At 40.2% G+C, this 17,845-nt stretch overlaps 2 protein-coding genes across 2 annotated transcripts; both read left to right on the top strand.

The window, feature by feature from the left end:
• The first annotated feature begins 5,205 nt into the window (after nt 1-5,205).
• Nucleotides 5,206-10,393, top strand: LOC139913927 (protein NLRC3-like). Its single transcript, XM_078284795.1, has 6 exons — nt 5,206-5,482; nt 6,378-8,178; nt 8,280-8,453; nt 9,002-9,175; nt 9,368-9,414; nt 9,659-10,393. The coding sequence occupies exons 1-6, from the start codon at nt 5,206-5,208 to the stop codon at nt 10,291-10,293; spliced, it is 3,108 nt and encodes a 1,035-aa protein (XP_078140921.1). The 3' UTR covers nt 10,294-10,393.
• A 122-nt stretch (nt 10,394-10,515) lies between these two features.
• On the top strand, nt 10,516-11,587 carry LOC144539471 (stonustoxin subunit beta-like). Its single transcript, XM_078284549.1, has 2 exons — nt 10,516-10,526; nt 10,803-11,587. Exons 1-2 carry the CDS (start codon nt 10,516-10,518, stop codon nt 11,485-11,487), a joined length of 696 nt encoding a protein of 231 aa, XP_078140675.1. The 3' UTR covers nt 11,488-11,587.
• Nucleotides 11,588-17,845: the final 6,258 nt, after the last annotated feature.

The following is a 17,845-nucleotide window of genomic DNA, read 5'->3' as shown; positions in this document are numbered from 1 at the left end:
TGCTCCGGAGCAGGTTATGTTCAGGGTATCGGATCAAAACGTATGAAAGGCCTTCTGACCAATCAGCTCTCTGGAAACAGGGAGTCACCATTCCTACAGGATCCCGATATGGACAAATATACAAATGAAAATCCCAATAAAAACCTGAAACCTGTTATTTTTGAATGAACAGACAGTAAGAAGTGCTGTTCGCAGGGCGACGTGTTTACAGACCAGTAGAATCACGTTGTTTTCCATGATAACGTATTATATCGGAGATATAGCAGGTAGGCTACTTAACTGACGATATTATTAATGGATTAAAGTTACTGTTGCATATATTAATTGCGCTGACTATATTTAATTGGATTCCCGACAATGTTTGGTTCAGTGTCGGCTATTCATATTCCATTACCGCAGCCCTGAAGAACAAGAGACCGACTTTATGAATAGAAAATCTTTTTACAGCCTCAATGTGTCCACAAACTATTTTATTAATGAGAAATATGCCCACTGTGTCCTAATGACGGGGCAGTTCCTCCAGTAATCCTCTCTAGCCTTGGAAGAAGAAACAACTTTTACTTTTCGCGGTTATGTTTTGTAATGCTGACAGTTATTCATTATAAGAATTTGTTCTTCTTGAGAGAAGAACCCAATGTTAGTAGCTATCCATTTCTTTCCGATACCCATGCGTTGAAAATGTCAGCAGGAAATATTAGGGCTTATATCATCCTATAATTAGGTCTATTGTTTATGGCTTTTATTGTTTGATTAGCCTATTTTATTATTTTCGCCTATTTTTAGGCTATTACTTATTTTTATAGTTTTGCGCTTATATTCTATGTCCTTTTCCCCACTGAATCATATTACTTTTGCTGCACAACTATCTTATTTCCCCACGGGGATCAGTAGTTTCATCTTATCTTATCCGAATTGTCTGATCTGGATCTGTCCATGTTGCATGTGATTGGCTATTTGTTACAAACCCCGCCTCTTTCATGTGAACGCGCTCATAGCTGGATAGGTAAATCCTGGGTTGACAGAGCCAGTTGATAACCAGCTACGTGAGACCGGTTATCTGGATCGCCAATGTTAGGTTTAGTGAAGCCGGCTAACTCAAACATACCCTGACTTTGTTGAACTTGCTTCGTAGTATAGGCCCCTGTTCTGGGAGGTTTTATATGAAGGCAACACTCCCCTCTCCACGCAAGCGCAGTGCACCCGGGGGCGTGGGGGCGTGGGGCGTGGGGGCGTGGGGGCGTGGGGGCGTGGGGGGTGGGGGGTGGGGGGTGGGGGGTGGGGGGAGGGGGGAGGGCTGTGTTACCTTCGTGTAAAGGGAAAGTGAGGCGGCAGGTGAAAATATAAAGTCTCTTGGATTTGATCTGGATGTGAGTTCACCAGGTAAGGATCCTACCAGGAAACATTACACATGTTTTTGAAATGAACTACATGGAATTGCACTGTATATTTAGAACAATATGACTATACTATACTTGTATGTAATGATGGTGATGAAGTCTTTTTGATGCTTACAGATGTGAATATTTATTAGTTTCCAACATTCGTGTCTGACTTTGGGGCCAAAATGAAACTTCTCTAATAAGTTTTTACATGTATTGCTTTTAGTGTTGCCAGATAAAATCAACACCAGTTCATAAGTTAGACTGTTGCCACACCTTATTCCATTGTGAGATATGAGGAAGTCCCAGAACTGGTCTGACAGCTTAGATGAGTTTGACTGAAATTTGATCCCCTGTTAATACACTGACTGTACAGAACAAAAACACTTCACCAACACTGAGATACTCTCCATGTCACACAACCTCATTTTACAAACTCCATTTGTTTCCATGGCTTAAGATCTCTCTTCCTGGATGGACCTGGACCTGTATTTTCTTCATTCAGTGTGTATGTTACTGCATTTAAAAACTACTGTACATAGGATTCACTTTTCACCAGGTTAAGTTTGAGAAGAAAAAGTGCATTAAAAGTGTTCCCTCTGTGTTTTCACATGTAGTGATGAAGGATCATTTATTTTTCCTTTGAAACCTCAGGAGGAATCAAATGTCATCCAGAAGTCTTCCACCCTAAGATCCTGTTAAGATGTTGTGAAGGACCCTTGTATCAGACTTACCAGCAAGGCAGGTAGGCCTACAATTTCATCATATTTGGAAAAAAAAATTATATTCAAAATGTCTAACTATGAGCTAAAGTATGAATAATATATGCTGTGATATAATTTACCAGTGAGACATTTTACCCCAAGTGAAGGCCGTGAATATCTTTACAAACCACAATTTTCTGTTTCATATTTTCATACAAATTTGAATTATCTATTCCACTGAAACGGAAAAGAAAACATTTTAAAGTATTTTCAGTGGCTCATTCCAGTTATTGGCACTAGGTTGCACAAATGTTGGAAATCTGAATTCAATTAACTAGTCAAGATTCACATCTGTAAGCATCAAAAGCATCTTCAAAGACTTCATCACCATCATTTTGGAGAGGTGCACGTAAGCTACGGTGGCAGCCTCTGTGGGTTCAGAAGTATAGTTTACCCAAAATTCATTTGACCTCAACTACTCCCATGTGACTTCATGGTGTGAATCACCCACAGAGGTTAAATGCTGGGGAATTCCCCACTGCAAAACGTCTTCAACACTTCATTTTAAGTCCAGTGGATTTTTTTTTTTTTTTGGACATGTCTGTGATTGGTCAAAAGTTGGTGCTATAATTGCCTTCCAAAATCCAAAATGCAAAAATTGATAAAATGGGTATAAAATCTTAAACCTGTAATAAGTGATTTCAGACCCTATAACCAATCCTGAAGCTAACGTGTGCTACGTGGAGATTTTTTTGAGATGTAATGATATAAACAAATATCCACACAGCAGCAGCTGTGTTGCTGTTTTCACCTCTTTTCTAAAGCTTGTTGTCAAAGTCGGACGTAATCAAAGCTCCTCCCGACCCATTCAGTAGCTTTTTATTTTTTTTTAAATAGCTTGTCTCCTCCCTCGCTGTTTGAAAGCGGCGCTCTCCCCCTCCCATCCTGAAAAAATGTTGGTAATGGCGGAATCGATGAAGTGAGCGAGTAAACTTGTTCAAGTAGTAAACTTGCTACCTGCTTCTTCATGTTCATTGTGGGACATGTAACCTTCAGCGGGAGGAAAATTTGGCAAAGCGAGACTGGTAACCGGTGACAATTCTCTGTAGGTACGATTAGCTTAGCCATTCGCCTTTATGCACGGACCTTCACTAGGTTTGTCTTTTGGGGCTTCCGTAGTCCAGCAGCTTTGCTGTGGGTTTATTTACAAATGTGTTGCGGTTTCTGTCACCCTCTAGTGATCGGAAAATCGCTTAGTGTAGCTTTAAAACTTTGGCCTAGAGAGCTGCAGGTTTCAGGATGTCAAATGAAGTGAGATAAATATTTTGTACACTCGTATCTATCCCAGATCCTGAAGTCGCCCCCCTCTACTTACAGCTAATAAGGAGCTCTATTAGATCTCTAAAACTTTTCAATGATAGGCTGCAGTATCACAATATCACAAAACTATCAGAGGTTTTTGGCTCAGTAGGTAGAGCATCTGTCAAAAAGAGGCATGGTTTCCAGTACAAAGTTTAGCCATTGTGAATAACTTGAACTGTGTGTGATAAACAATATGGCTGCAGTTAAATGCTAAATGCGAAATTTTAATTTGTGTTTGTTCATCTATCTTGTCCAAGGGCGTAGAATTGGGTAGGGACGGTAGGGACGGTAGGGACGGTAGGGACGTGTCCCTACCAATATCAAGCGACTCTGAAATGTCCCTAGCAATTATTTTGATTGACAATAAACGTTGTTTTGTCCGTCAGTGTCTAGTCAATGTTAACAGATCGCGTTCTCTACTACGAGTCCCGCTGCATTGGTGTAGTGCATCGGTGTCCCGTGTCGGCATAGCAACGGACGCTGTAACGAAACTTTAGTATAACAGCTGTTTTAGAATGTTATTGCGTCACCCGGATAAAAATTGGCGTGACACCGCCCCCCTAACCCCCCAAAAAATCGCTGATTGGCTTTGCCATTTCTTGCTAACGTATGAAATGCTGTGGGCAAGAAGAGCCAAAGCTCCGCCTACCGGCGAGCATGCGAGTGAAGACTCCATCCTATTTTATATTAGTAACAGTTGTGTTTAGCCATTAAAGTTAGATTATTTAAGTACTGTGTCGCGTGCGTCTGTGACGGGTGACGACCGTAAGTAGCCTACATGTCACAAGTGAGACTGAACAAGCTGCTGTTGCCACACTGGACAACACTGATGTAAAACAAATATAACAGTTCATCTCTGTTAATGACAGGCGTAGGCATGTGTTTGACTCAGCTGTTTGTATCTAGGGTTTGGATATAGTTTACAATATCTTATTATTATTATTATTATTATTATTATTATTATGTTAAATGTAAATATAGATCGTTGGTTTGAATAGGCAACAGTACTACAGTACCTGCCTTAAAACAAAATGTGCTCTTCAAAGTCCCATTCAGCTGGCAAATTTGAGTAAAGGATTCATTAATGTGCTACACCCCTGTGTCTGTGTGTCTGTTAATGAGTGTATTGGCTACCATAACTATCTAGATCAGTGGTTCTCAACGTGGGGTCCGGGGACCACCAGCGGTCCTTGAGGGGGTTCCAGGGGGTCCCCAGCAAATTGATGAATTGTTAAACTTCAGCATTATTTAATTTACAAATAGTTAACACAATTACAGAATGTAGAAGAATGACTGTTTTGATCTTAGTTTCACTGTTATCTCTCTACCTACAATACAGACAGTCATGGGATTCTGGATCAAAATCATATCTAACAATAAAAGTATTCTCAGATTTGGGTCCGAGAGACAAAATCTCATCAAATGGGGGTCCATGGCTCTAATGTGGACTAAACTAGGGGTCCTCGATATGAAAAAGGTTGAGAATCACTGATCTAGATGACATGAAATGGCGGTCAGAAGTCTATCATAAATGTAAAATGCCCCAGCTTCCAGTGGGGGTTACATCCCCTCCGGACCTCCCCCATTTGTGTCCCTACCAATGTCAAAATCAAACCTACGCCCTTGATCTTGTCTGTCTTCTGTAATGTTTTGTCTCTCTGTCTGTCTTTTCAAAGTGTGTTTGGACCCCTAAAATAGACGCTACAGCTATGTTTGTTCTTCGAATTTAAGATTTCCTCTGATTTTACCAGGGAGCAGTGATGGCGACGCCTGTAGAGCGGCTTTTTGGAACTTTGGAGGATTTGGGAGACGATGAGTTCAAGAGCTTCAAGTGGTTCCTGCAGCAGACTGACATCCTGGAAGGCTTCCCAGCCATCCCAAAGAGCCGACTGGAGAAGGCAGACAGGCAGGACACAGTGGATCAGATGGTGCAGACCTACAGCGAAAACACTCTGGAGGTGACCAAGAAGGTTTTAATGAAGATCAACAAGAATGATCTAGTGCAGAGTTTGTCAAACACCAGCTCAGGACCCGAAGGTAAGTCATGGGAAGATATAAAAAAAAAGGGACACATGAACAAGATAGAAATAGCATATGTGAACATGCATCACACAAAATTACTTATTATACTTACACTTTATACCAACATTTAATATAGAGTATGAGATGTGTCATTTTTAAGTGTATTTTTGTTAGTCTACATCCAGACAATAGATGTGTAAAGAGACTGGCTGCCTTTTGAGTGTCTGTGTTTTTTGTTAGTTTTATGTTATGCAGGTGTCTGGAAAACAACTGGCATGTTTGCAATTATCTAATTTTTGGGGATTTTAATATGCTTTATTGATCCCCCAGTGGGGAAATCAGTGCCCCTGCAGCAGGTTGGGGTTGAGTATCTTGCTCAAAGGCTGATCACAGTTGTGCACGATATAACAATAATACCTGAAAATACGACACAGCCTTGTACATGTTACATCACCACTTTATCCATAATCCCAGTAAAGAAGGTCATCGAGGGTATCAGGGTCATTACCAATCTTTACTAATGCATGTGTATCGTCTGAAAAGTTTTCTCCAGAGTCGTTTACCACAACAAAAAGCAGAAAGTGAGAATTAGTGCAGCTAGTTGCTTGGTTAACACAGCTAGCAGAGCTTTGTGGGAATTATCAGCACAGTGTGAAGGTGTCTTTAAGGAATCAGACTGGTTGCATGACCCTAACCCTAACTCCCTGTTGAGTAATAATAACCGACTCTACAACAGCAACCTTATACCTTATACCTTATACCCAGTCAGGATCTGCTTGTCCACCTACTAGTAATGAGCTAAATAGATTCCATGGAGTTGGGAATGTGGACATTTACCACAAAGTGTTTGCATTACTCATATTTACTATAACATCCTCTTCCTGATGTCATCTGTTGTTTATTCATTCAGAGACTTTTGCTGAATGCCAGCATAGACTCAAATCCAACATGAAGAAGGAGTTCCAGCTTTTGTTTGAAGGAATCACAAAATCAGGAAAGTCGATTCTTCTGAATCAGATCTACACAGAGCTCTACATCACAGAGGAAGAGGCTGGAGAGGTCAACAATGAACATGAAGTCAGACAGATTGAAACAGCATCCAGGACACAAGTGAAACCAGAAAACACAATCAAAAGTGAAGACATCTTTAAACCCGTACCTGGACAAGATGAATCAATCAGAACAGTGATGACAAAGGGAGTGGCTGGTATTGGGAAAACAGTCTTAACACAGAAGTTCACTCTGGACTGGGCTGAAGACAAAGCCAACCAGGATATACAGTTCACATTTCCATTCACTTTCCGAGAGCTGAATCTGCTGAAAGGGAAAAAGTACAGCTTGGTGAAACTTCTTCATCACTTCTTTACTGAGACCAAAGAAGCAGGAATCTGCAGGTTTGACAAGTTCCAGGTTGTGTTCATCTTTGACGGTCTGGATGAGTGTCGACTTCCTCTAGACTTCCAGAACAACGAGATCCTGACTGATGTTACAGAGTCAACCTCAGTGGACGTGCTGCTGACAAACCTCATCAAGGGGAAACTGCTTCCCTCTGCTCGCCTCTGGATAACCACACGACCTGCAGCAGCCAATCAGATCCCTGGAGACTTTGTTGACATGGTGACAGAGGTGAGAGGCTTCACTGACCCACAGAAGGAGGAGTACTTCAGGAAGAGATTCAGAGATGAGGAGCAGGCCAGCAGAATCATCTCCCACATCAAGACTTCACGAAGCCTCCACATCATGTGCCACATCCCAGTCTTCTGCTGGATCACTGCTATAGTTCTGGAGCATGTGTTGAAAACCAGTGAGAGAGGAGACCTGCCCAAGACCCTGACTGTGATGTACATCCACTTCCTGGTGGTTCAGTCTAAACTGAGGAACGTCAAGTATCATGGGAGAGATGAGACAGATCCACACTGGACTACAGAGAGCAGGAAGATGATTCTCTCTCTGGGAAAACTGGCTTTTGAGCAGCTGGAGAAAGGCAACCTGATCTTCTATGAAGCCGACCTGACAGAGTGTGACATTGATATCAGAGCAGCCTCAGTGTACTCAGGAGTGTTCACACAGATCTTTAAAGAGGAGTGTGAGCTGTACAAGGACAAGGTGTTCTGCTTTGTCCATCTGAGCATTCAGGAGTTTCTGGCTGCTGTTTATGTAATTATGACATTCATAAACACTGGTGTCAATCTGCTGTCAGAAGCACAATCATCCTCCTGGTGGTCTATGCTATTCAAGAACAAATCAGCAGTAAAACACCTCCACCAGAGTGCTGTGGACAAGGCCTTACAGAGTCCAAATGGACACCTGGACTTGTTCCTCCGCTTCCTCCTGGGTCTTTCACTGCAGACCAATCAGACTCTCCTACGAGGCCTGCTGACACAGACAGGAAGTAGCTCACAGACCAATCAGAAAACAGTCCAGTACATCAAGAAGAAGATCAGGGAGAATCCGTCTCCAGAGAGAAGCATCAATCTGTTCCACTGTCTGAATGAGATGAATGACCGTTCTCTAGTGGAGGAGATCCAACAGTACCTGAGATCAGGAAGTCTCTCCACAACCAGACTCTCCCCTGCTCAGTGGTCGGCTCTGGTCTTCATCTTACTGTCATCAGAAGAGAAACTGGACGTGTTTGACCTGAAGAAATACTCTGCTTCAGAGGAGGCTCTTCTGAGGCTGCTGCCAGTGGTCAAAGCCTCCAATAAAGCTCTGTAGGTGGAATTGCATATATTAACTTTCATTTTTTTTACAGATGAGAAAATAGAAACATTTTCAAAGTTGTTATTTGTCTTCATCACTAATTCTCCTTCAGGCTGAGTGACTGTCAGCTGTCAGAGAGAAGCTGTGAAGCTCTGGCCTCAGTTCTCAGCTCCCAGTCCTCTAGTCTGAGAGAGCTGGACCTGAGTAACAACGAGCTGCAGGATTCAGGACTGAAGCTGCTCTCTGCTGGACTGGAGAGTCCACACTGTAGACTGGAGACTCTCAGGTCAGGATTCCTCAACCTGGTCAACACATGACCATTATAAAAACTGTATTTCATTATTTCCCATCCCTGCTGCTTCTGTTGGTGACACCTCAAACTGGACCAAATATAACATATAGCAGATCATTGGGGAAACTGTTTAGAAAGGTGACGGGTGTAGTTTTTGCATTATGCCATTATTTAACATGGATCTTGCAGTTAGGCTCTCTTTATCAGAAAACCCCCAAAGTCATCCCAAATCCCCAGAAATAACAATAAATAACAAACTACACATCATCAGTGCAATACAATTGCATTTTAGGTGCAATTTTAGCATGAAGGTGACAGGTGCAGTTTGGATCTTGTTTTAAACTGGAGGTCAGCTCTCTTTTCCAGAAAACCCCCAAAGTCACCCCAAAAAGACAAAAGTAATCCCCAGAAATAGCAATAAAGAAAAAACAAACTATACGTCAGTGGAAGAAAACTCAATGTGTGTGTGTGTGTGTGTGTGTGTGTGTGTGTGTGTGTGTGTGTGTGTGTGTGTGTGTGTGTGTGTGTGTGTGTGTGTGCAGGCTGGCAGGCTGTCTGCTCACAGAGGAAGGCTGTGCTTCTCTGGCCTCAGCTCTGAGCTCCAACCCCTCCCATCTGAGAGAGCTGGACCTGAGCTACAATCATCCAGGAGCCTCAGGAGTGAAGCTGCTCTCTGCTGGACTGGAGGATCCACACTGGAGACTGGACTCTCTCAGGTCTGGAGAGGCAACGTCTGCTAGAAGGCTGAGAGTCACACACATTTTCTCTGTCACACTGAGAAGATGAGGAATACTGATTAATGTTTAATGGAGGATATGAGTGGAAATTCTTCATATTGAAGGTTATTAAATGTCCATGTTTCCATCATCAAAGAGAATCTGCTGGTCTGACTTTGTTTATTCCCCCAGTGTGGACCATGGTGGAGAGCAGAGGTTGAAACCAGGTCTGAGGAAATGTAAGTGTGTATTTAGTTTAAGTGAAGCAACAGATATTAAAAATGTTTAGATAGAAAGCCCATTTACACAGCAGTATGTGACATCCATTAATTTAAATCCTACTGTGAATGAAGATGATAGCTTACATCATGGTATAATTAAACTTTAGAAAATAACAGTCAAGCTGTTAATAAACAATAAATAAACACAACAGGTGTATTAGATGATAATCTGCTGCTGTATTGAGTCTTGTTCTCTCTTCAGATGCCTGTGAACTCACTCTGGACCCAAACACAGCACACAGAAACCTCTTCCTGTCTGAAGACAACAGAAAGGTGACAGCAGTGGAAGAGAAGCAGCCATATCCTGATCACCCAGAGAGATTTGACTTCTGGCCTCAGCTGCTGTGTAGAAATGGTCTGACTGGTCGCTGTTACTGGGAGGTCGAGAGGAAAGGAAATGTTTCTATAGGAGTGACTTACAGAGGAATCAGGAGGAGAGGAGTGGGTGATGACTGCTGGATTGGAGGGAATGAAAAGTCCTGGAGTCTGAGCTGCTCTCGTGATAATTACTCTGTCTGGCACAATAACAGAAGAACAGACATATCTTCCCTCTCCTCCTCTGGCTCTAACAGAGTAGCAGTGTATCTGGACTGGTCTGCTGGCTCTCTGTCCTTCTACAGAGTTTCCTCTGACTCACTGATCCACATCCACACCTTCCACTCCACATTCACTGAACCACTCTATCCTGGGTTTGGGTTTGAGTCTGGCTCCTCTGTCTCTGTGTCAGATTTAAGAGATTCAGTCTACACTGGGAAAAAAATTAAAAGTAAAACGAATAAAGTAAAAAAAACGGTAAAAACTCTTAAGAGATTCAGTCTACACTGGAAATTTTTTTAAAGTAAAACGAATAAAGTAAAAAAAACGGTAAAAACTCTTAAGAGATTCAGTCTACACTGGAAATGTTTTTAAAGTAAAACGAATAAAGTAAAAAAAAACATAAAACGGTAAAAACTCTTAAGAGATTCAGTCTACACTGGAAAAAAATTAAAAGTAAAACGAATAAAGTAAAAAAAACGGTAAAACGGTAAAAACTCTTAAGAGATTCAGTCTACACTGGAAATGTTTTTAAAGTAAAACGAATAAAGTAAAAAAAAACATAAAACGGTAAAAACTCTTAAGAGATTCAGTCTACACTGGAAAAAAATTAAAAGTAAAACGAATAAAGTAAAAAAAACGGTAAAACGGTAAAAACTCTTAAGAGATTCAGTCTACACTGGAAATTTTTTTAAAGTAAAACGAATAAAGTAAAAAAAACGGTAAAAACTCTGGCAAACACTTATCCTCAAATGACAGCAAAAAACCTTTAGTTATTCTAGAGAGAATTTTTTTGAATAAATATAGAGCAGGTCTATTATATCAGAATCTGCTGCTGTATTGAGTCTTGTTCTCTCATCAGATGCCTGTGAACTCACTCTGGACCCAAACACAGCACACAGAAACCTCTTCCTGTCTGAAGACAACAGAAAGGTGACAGCAGTGAGAGAGGAGCAGCCACATCCTGATCACCCAGAGAGATTTGACTACTGGAAACAGCTGCTGTGTAGAAATGGTCTGACTGGTCGCTGTTACTGGGAGGTCGAGAGGAAAGGAGGGGTTCATATAGGAGTGACTTACAGAGGAATCAGAAGGAGAGGAGAGGGTGATGACTGCTGGATTGGAGGGAATGAAAAGTCCTGGAGTCTGGACTGCACTCGTTATAGTTACTCTGTCTGGCACAATAACAGAAGAACAGACATACCTTCCCTCTCCTCCTCTGGCTCTAACAGAGTAGCAGTGTATCTGGACTGGCCTGCTGGCTCTCTGTCCTTCTACAGAGTTTCCTCTGACTCACTGATCCACATCCACACCTTCCACTCCACATTCACTGAACCACTCTATCCTGGGTTTGGGTTTGAGTCTGGCTCCTCTGTCTCTGTGTCAGATTTAAGAGATTCAGTCTACACTGGGAAAAAAATTAAAAGTAAAACGAATAAAGTAAAAAAAACGGTAAAAACTCTTAAGAGATTCAGTCTACACTGGAAATTTTTTTAAAGTAAAACGAATAAAGTAAAAAAAACGGTAAAAACTCTTAAGAGATTCAGTCTACACTGGAAATGTTTTTAAAGTAAAACGAATAAAGTAAAAAAAAACATAAAACGGTAAAAACTCTTAAGAGATTCAGTCTACACTGGAAAAAAATTAAAAGTAAAACGAATAAAGTAAAAAAAACGGTAAAACGGTAAAAACTCTTAAGAGATTCAGTCTACACTGGAAATGTTTTTAAAGTAAAACGAATAAAGTTAAAAAAAACATAAAACGGTAAAAACTCTTAAGAGATTCAGTCTACACTGGAAATTTTTTTAAAGTAAAACGAATAAAGTAAAAAAAACGGTAAAACCTCTGGCAAACACTTATCCTCAAATGACAGCAAAAAACCTTTAGTTATTCTAGAGAGAATTTTTTTTTATATACAGATATTTACTGTAGACATCCTCTGCGTTTTTTTAGAATAAAAAAAAATCTCATTATAAAACATCTCTAGAATGTTAAACAAATGTATAAATCTGCACAAAAAATGAAAAATATTGCAGAAATACCTTAAAATGACCTAATTTAAATGAAGACTGTTGTTTTCATACAGTATTCTTTGGTAAATTCATAGGATTATCCAATCCATCCACAAGAACTCCCCATCAAAGTACAGATTTCTGGATGTAAAACACATAAAAATTATGTAAAATTACATTCAAATTACCCTCTTTGAAAGCGCATTAACAGTATCTTGACAGCTTTAGGCTTTTATTTTTTGTGATTATCCAATCTATTTACAGTAAATTCCTGTTAAATATTGGTTTTATACTGTACAAAAAAATAAGATAATTTGATAATAGCTTACAGAAACATAATTTTAAGTCATTACTTTATACAAACATTATTTGACAGTAATTACAAGCAACTATCCAATATATCTAGACTTTTCCCATGGGGTTTTGAATGTACAAAAACCAGAAGGTCTATGTAAAAGTACCTTTGCATCAACTACTTTTACACTGAATAAATATATACATTTTTCTGCTGACATTTTACAGTATTGTCCAATCCATTCACTGCAGATCCCCATTTGAGATGTATGAGATTTCAAGATGTATAATAACCAGAATGTATCATAAAATTACCTTTTACTGCTTGCTTTACAAAGTCATTCACTATTTTTTCAAGTTTACAGAATTAATAAACCAATAAGCAGCCATATCGAATTATTATAATGCGGGTCTGAAGCTGATCAACCCAATAAGAGCTCAAACAGAATACTTTGCTAGAATGTCTTTATTTTTTTCTCATTCACATTACTTCAACAGACATCAAATGGAAGCAAAAACAGTTTTGTACATTGCATCGGTACAGACAGTGTCTTGCATGTTGCATTATAGCAAAAGGAACTACGGCCAATTTAGGAATTCATACATGTTATTCCTATGGTCTAAGATGGTTCAAAAATGTTAGCGAACATGAACAACTCTCTCCCAAATCCAAAAACTAAAGTGCTAAAACTCAAATTTGTGATGTCATCTGATATAATGTCTGGAGCTTTTCCAAAAACAATGAGTTGAGAAAGATGTTATAGATGACACTGAGAACACCCAGGGGGATGTTCCGAGTATACAGGTACATTTTCTTCTCAGGAATGAAACACTACTATAGAATAAAGCTCATTTGGGTCTTAAAAAAAAAAATAATTCTACAAAATTAGTTTCACATTCATTGTCTATGAAGCAGCTCCAGACGTTACACCTGATGACATCACAAGTTTGAGTCTTACTTCTCTGTGTTTGTGGCTTTGGGAGAGAGTAGCTCATGTTCACAAATACCAGAGGTGGGAGTAAGTCACACATGTGCAAGTAACGCACAAGTAAAAAAGTAGTTTTTTTTTAAGGAACGAGTACTTTTAGTTCCTTTTTTTAAACTGTACTTCTACTCTTTACTCAAGTATATTTTTGAGCCAGTAATCTACTTTTTACTTCACTACATTTGCCATTTATACCTTTGTTACAACTAGTCTGCTGTAAATGTGGGGATTGAGTGTCGGGGGGAGCGAGGAGCATCTCTACTGCAGATCCAAGCTGCCAGCTGCCTGGAAGAAAAATAAGCTCCACCTGTCTTCTGACCACGATGCGATGATGACGGAGCAAAACCCAGAACAAGAGGCAGCTTCCAACAAATGGGAATCCCCAAATGAAAAATGTGAATGGAGAGAAGTTTTCATTCTCTAGTTGATTGACTGAGGTCTTGGTACAGGGAGTAATACTACAGAACAGAAAATCTGAGTTTTAATTAATTGTATTGTATTCAGTATCTACTGCATTTTGGGGCTGTAATAGGTTTGGTTACTTTGATAATGTCTGTAAATACTAGAGTTAAACAGACTTGTATTCTTATATACATAAGTGCTGTTTTTTCATTATTTTGCACTGGCCCGCACACCCTAAAAAATATTAAAATGGAAAGTAACTTGTACTTTGAGTAATTTATTAACCAGGTACTTTTTTACTTTTACTTGAGTAGGTTTCTCAAATGGTAATTTTCACTTTTACTTCAGTCATTTTTTATGGGAGTTTTACTTGAGCATAGATTTTCAGTACTCTACCCACCACTGCACATGTGCAAGTCACAAGCAAGTCCCAAGTCTTAACCTTCAAGTCTCAAGCAAGTCCCAAGTCACTGTGTTTAGACTCAAGTCAAGTCACCATGAAAGAAGTGCTTAAAACAAGAGAGAAAGGGGTACAATGGCGAGCCATGTCATGAGAAAACTGTTAGTTAGTTATTCTCTACAACTAGGGATGGGTATGGTTAGGATTTTATTAATACCAATACCACTATTGATACTGCTTATCGATACCAATACTTATCAATACTCTTTTGAACAGAATGATGAAGCTCTGTCTTGAAAAGCTGTCAATTCATAAGCTGTCTTGTCTGAATCAGAAACGGTCTGGTAATGTAAGGCTCGAGAGAAAATCAGCGCAGGTATGGGAGAATCCTTTCAACACGCTTTCAGCTCCATCCTGTCTTGCATTGTTTTCTAGGTCCTGCTAGACACGGTCTTTTAAGCCTGGGTTGCGCGCACTGCACTAAAAGTCACCCAATCATGTTTCAAAACGGTAACTGTTCATGCTCAATATCTAGAAAAATGCAAATAGGCTATTCAGCTTAATAAAACTGTCAAGTCCTTTCGAGTCATCTGCCTCAAGTCAAAGTCAAGTCATGAATACCAAGTCAAAGTCGAGTTTTTTATCAATGTTAGTCAAGCAAGTCCTCAAATTTCCAACTCGAGTCAAGTCATGCGACTCGAGTCCCCCACCTCTGACAAATATTGATTGAACTTTCCTTGGCCACGGAAACAGGGGCTAAATTCAAAAACAATAGGAGCTAAATTCCTTCCAGTAACAAACAAATAAGCTCATACATAATCAGTATTAACATACAGATGTGAATCTGCATGCTAAAAAAAGCTTCAAGTTCATATGGCAGATTGAAAGTCACCCACTTCCTTTCAGAATTCCAACGATGGCTATGATCCTCTGCGATGAGTCTCACCAAGCCTTGTCCTGAGAATACAAAAATAGAAAATATGTATATATATATATATCCTCCATTTTTCATCGCGCTCTCTCTACCTAGCCCTATGGCATGCAGTAGTTCCAACGTGACAGTGCGGTTTAGCCACTGACCTACATAATGAGGGTTTAGCAGCCAGGCAGGCACAGCGTAAGAACGCCATCTGTTGGAATACCAGGCACACTACGTGAATCTGGGACTCTGGAAAGCAGATTACTAAATTGTTAGTGGGGCAAGCGTTATCTGCAGTGCTCCAATTTTGAATTCGATCACATCATTATAGTTTGAACTTTTAATATTTCACCAGGTTCGAATGAAAGTTCGAACTTCGATTGAAAAGTGACAGCCCTAATACGCGCCTGGTGGATTGCAGCATTGAATAAAATTAGACCGTCTCTGTCCCGGCACCCGCGCGCAGGGATCTAGACTGCGAGTAAAATGGTCGCATATGCGACCTTTTTTTTGGGAAGTGCAAGTTCATATTTGACTTGGTGGCACTAGTGCGAGTGGCAGGGAAATCGAATGATTCATTAAAACAAAGATGCAGTTATGTAATCTATTTTATTTTAAGATTATATTTTGACATATTGCACTGGTATTGCTTATCTTTCTATTAGTTGAGCATGCCAGGCATGTCTAACTACAGCCTATGATAACGTTCCGCGAAAGTTATCCTCAGAACAGAACGCGCGGATCAGAGCTGAAACAACTCCTTCGTTGTGAAGACTATTGCCTACTTAACTTATTCAAGCAATCAAGTGCCAAAACTAAGCTGTCTACAGCTGATTATTTTAAAAAGCAAAATAAGGAGAGAAGAGAATGATGAGGCAGAGACGCGGAGCCACTGAAGGGTGCGGATGATGTAAAGAGAGCAGGCTGGTCTGTCTCGTCCCCTCCCAACTCGTTGAGTCATTCTCCTGTCTTGTTCCTATCCTGTGACTAATTCTGGCTCTTGCCTTGTCCCGATCCCGGTTAAAATGAAATAAATGACTCCTATCCCGTCCATATGTCTAAATGAACGCGTATGCAACGCAAACCATGGCCCTGAACCGCGGGACTCCCATTCAAATGTCATCCTACAGGGACCAGCTATATAGATAGCAACAGTCCATTGTAGGCAACTCTAACCAAAAATTTGAAGCAGCATGACGTCACAAATACAAAACCTGTAGTGACAGATGTGTGACCCAAAACACTGAGCCCCTACCGACTGCTTTTCAGTACTTACATGAAAATAATCGCTCAATGGAGGAGAATGAAATGGTCATCCAGTTCAACATGGAAAGAGGAACTCCCCTATATTATTTATCTATCAGTATATTTATTTTTCTAAATTAGTTCACTTATAATGTCAGCCACTGCTCGTTGCAGAAAATAAAGAACATAAAAGAAAGAAATAGCATGCAATTAAGGTCCTGAATAGGCTACTGCGCAGCAAAAAAAAAAAAAAAGTGCGACCAAATCTTGTAGTGGTGCCACCTACTGAGAAAGTTGGTCATGCCAGTGCCACTAGTGGAAAAGTTAGTCTAGAACCCTACACACGCGTCTCATGCGCATTATAAAAACACATCAAAAACGCTGCCTGTGTAGATTCCCGGTAAGACTTAGAGGTGTAAAGTATTCTCTGGACCTGAAAATTGTTCAAATTACTTTCCATGCTTGTGTAGGAACTATGTGAAACAGAGTGCAACAGAGTGGTCAAGGCTACTGCGCAGTGCACACACCTGGTAAACGGATAGTAGGCCTGGGTCAGTGTAGCACCCAGCAGCAGTTCCTGGAACTCCACTTGGCTTTCCCCTGGCTGAGAACGCCCTCCTGCAGGGTGGTGAAGCTGGGTATGACCATGGGGATGTTGAGGACCGGAACCTTGCCATAACCAGTCCCACCAGGATTTTTCTGCGACTTTCTTGACTTGCAAAATTATCTTTTAAATTGACAAAACATCATATGTGTAATTCATGGCACAATTCAAACGGGATCAAACAATTATTTGTCTCTCGCTGTTGACTACAGTACATATTTTTTCCGAAATAAGGTCCCATGGGGGACAGCGGAAGGGGAGGAGCTTAGGCTCTCTATTCACACAGACAAAGAAGACGAATGAGGCGTGTCCTGGTGGCTCAGTGGTCTAAAGTGTGCCGTGTAAATGCGATGTCCTGGGTTTGAATCTGGTCCAGTACCTTTGTTGCATGTCCTCACAGTCTTTCCTGTCTCTCTCTACTTTGATCTGTCCAATAAAGGCAAAAATTACAAAAACGTACTCTTAAAAGAAGACAAATGAGTGTCAGAGCTGCAATGTCCATTGGTGATACTCTGAAAGACAACAGAAAAGCTATACAACTGCTTTCATTCAACAGTTAAAAATAAAACATGATTGGCCACTAGGCACACAGACCAGCAACAAACAGTAAATCCTTAGTTGAAAAAGGAAACTATTTACAATGGTTGAGTTATCTATAGTTAAATGTACAATAGATACCTCAATACCAACTTAAATCCACAAATTGGTAGCCCCAGCGCCAAAAATGAAAAAATAGGAATGGGTGTATACTTCTCCCTCTTTAATTGACTGACAGCTATTGACACATTGATTTGGCAGGCAAGTGCATGTTTTTAATTGCATTTGCTGTATTTTATGTCTATAACAGTTTTGTTGACATTAGTAATATTTGAAAACAATACAGTAAAACAGGCCCATGTGATACACAATGGGTTAGAAGGCCTTGTTCTCCATCTACAAATTAAACTCTTCAAGAATGTAAGCGAAAATTTCCCAAATTTATATGGCCAAAAA

This window comes from Centroberyx gerrardi, chromosome 7 (genome assembly GCF_048128805.1).
Source record: "Centroberyx gerrardi isolate f3 chromosome 7, fCenGer3.hap1.cur.20231027, whole genome shotgun sequence".
Taxonomy (NCBI): Eukaryota; Metazoa; Chordata; class Actinopteri; order Beryciformes; family Berycidae; genus Centroberyx; species Centroberyx gerrardi.
This window is presented reverse-complemented; position numbering and strand designations above follow the sequence as displayed.

Coding starts and splice junctions, on each gene's coding strand:
- LOC139913927 (XM_078284795.1), top strand. CDS start 5,206: ATGGCGACGCCTGTAGAGCGGCTTTTTGGAACTTTGGAGGATTTGGGA. Junction 8,454..9,001: donor TGTAGACTGGAGACTCTCAG/GTCAGGATTCCT, acceptor GTGTGTGTGCAG/GCTGGCAGGCTGTCTGCTCA. Junction 9,415..9,658: donor GAAACCAGGTCTGAGGAAAT/GTAAGTGTGTAT, acceptor TTCTCTCTTCAG/ATGCCTGTGAACTCACTCTG.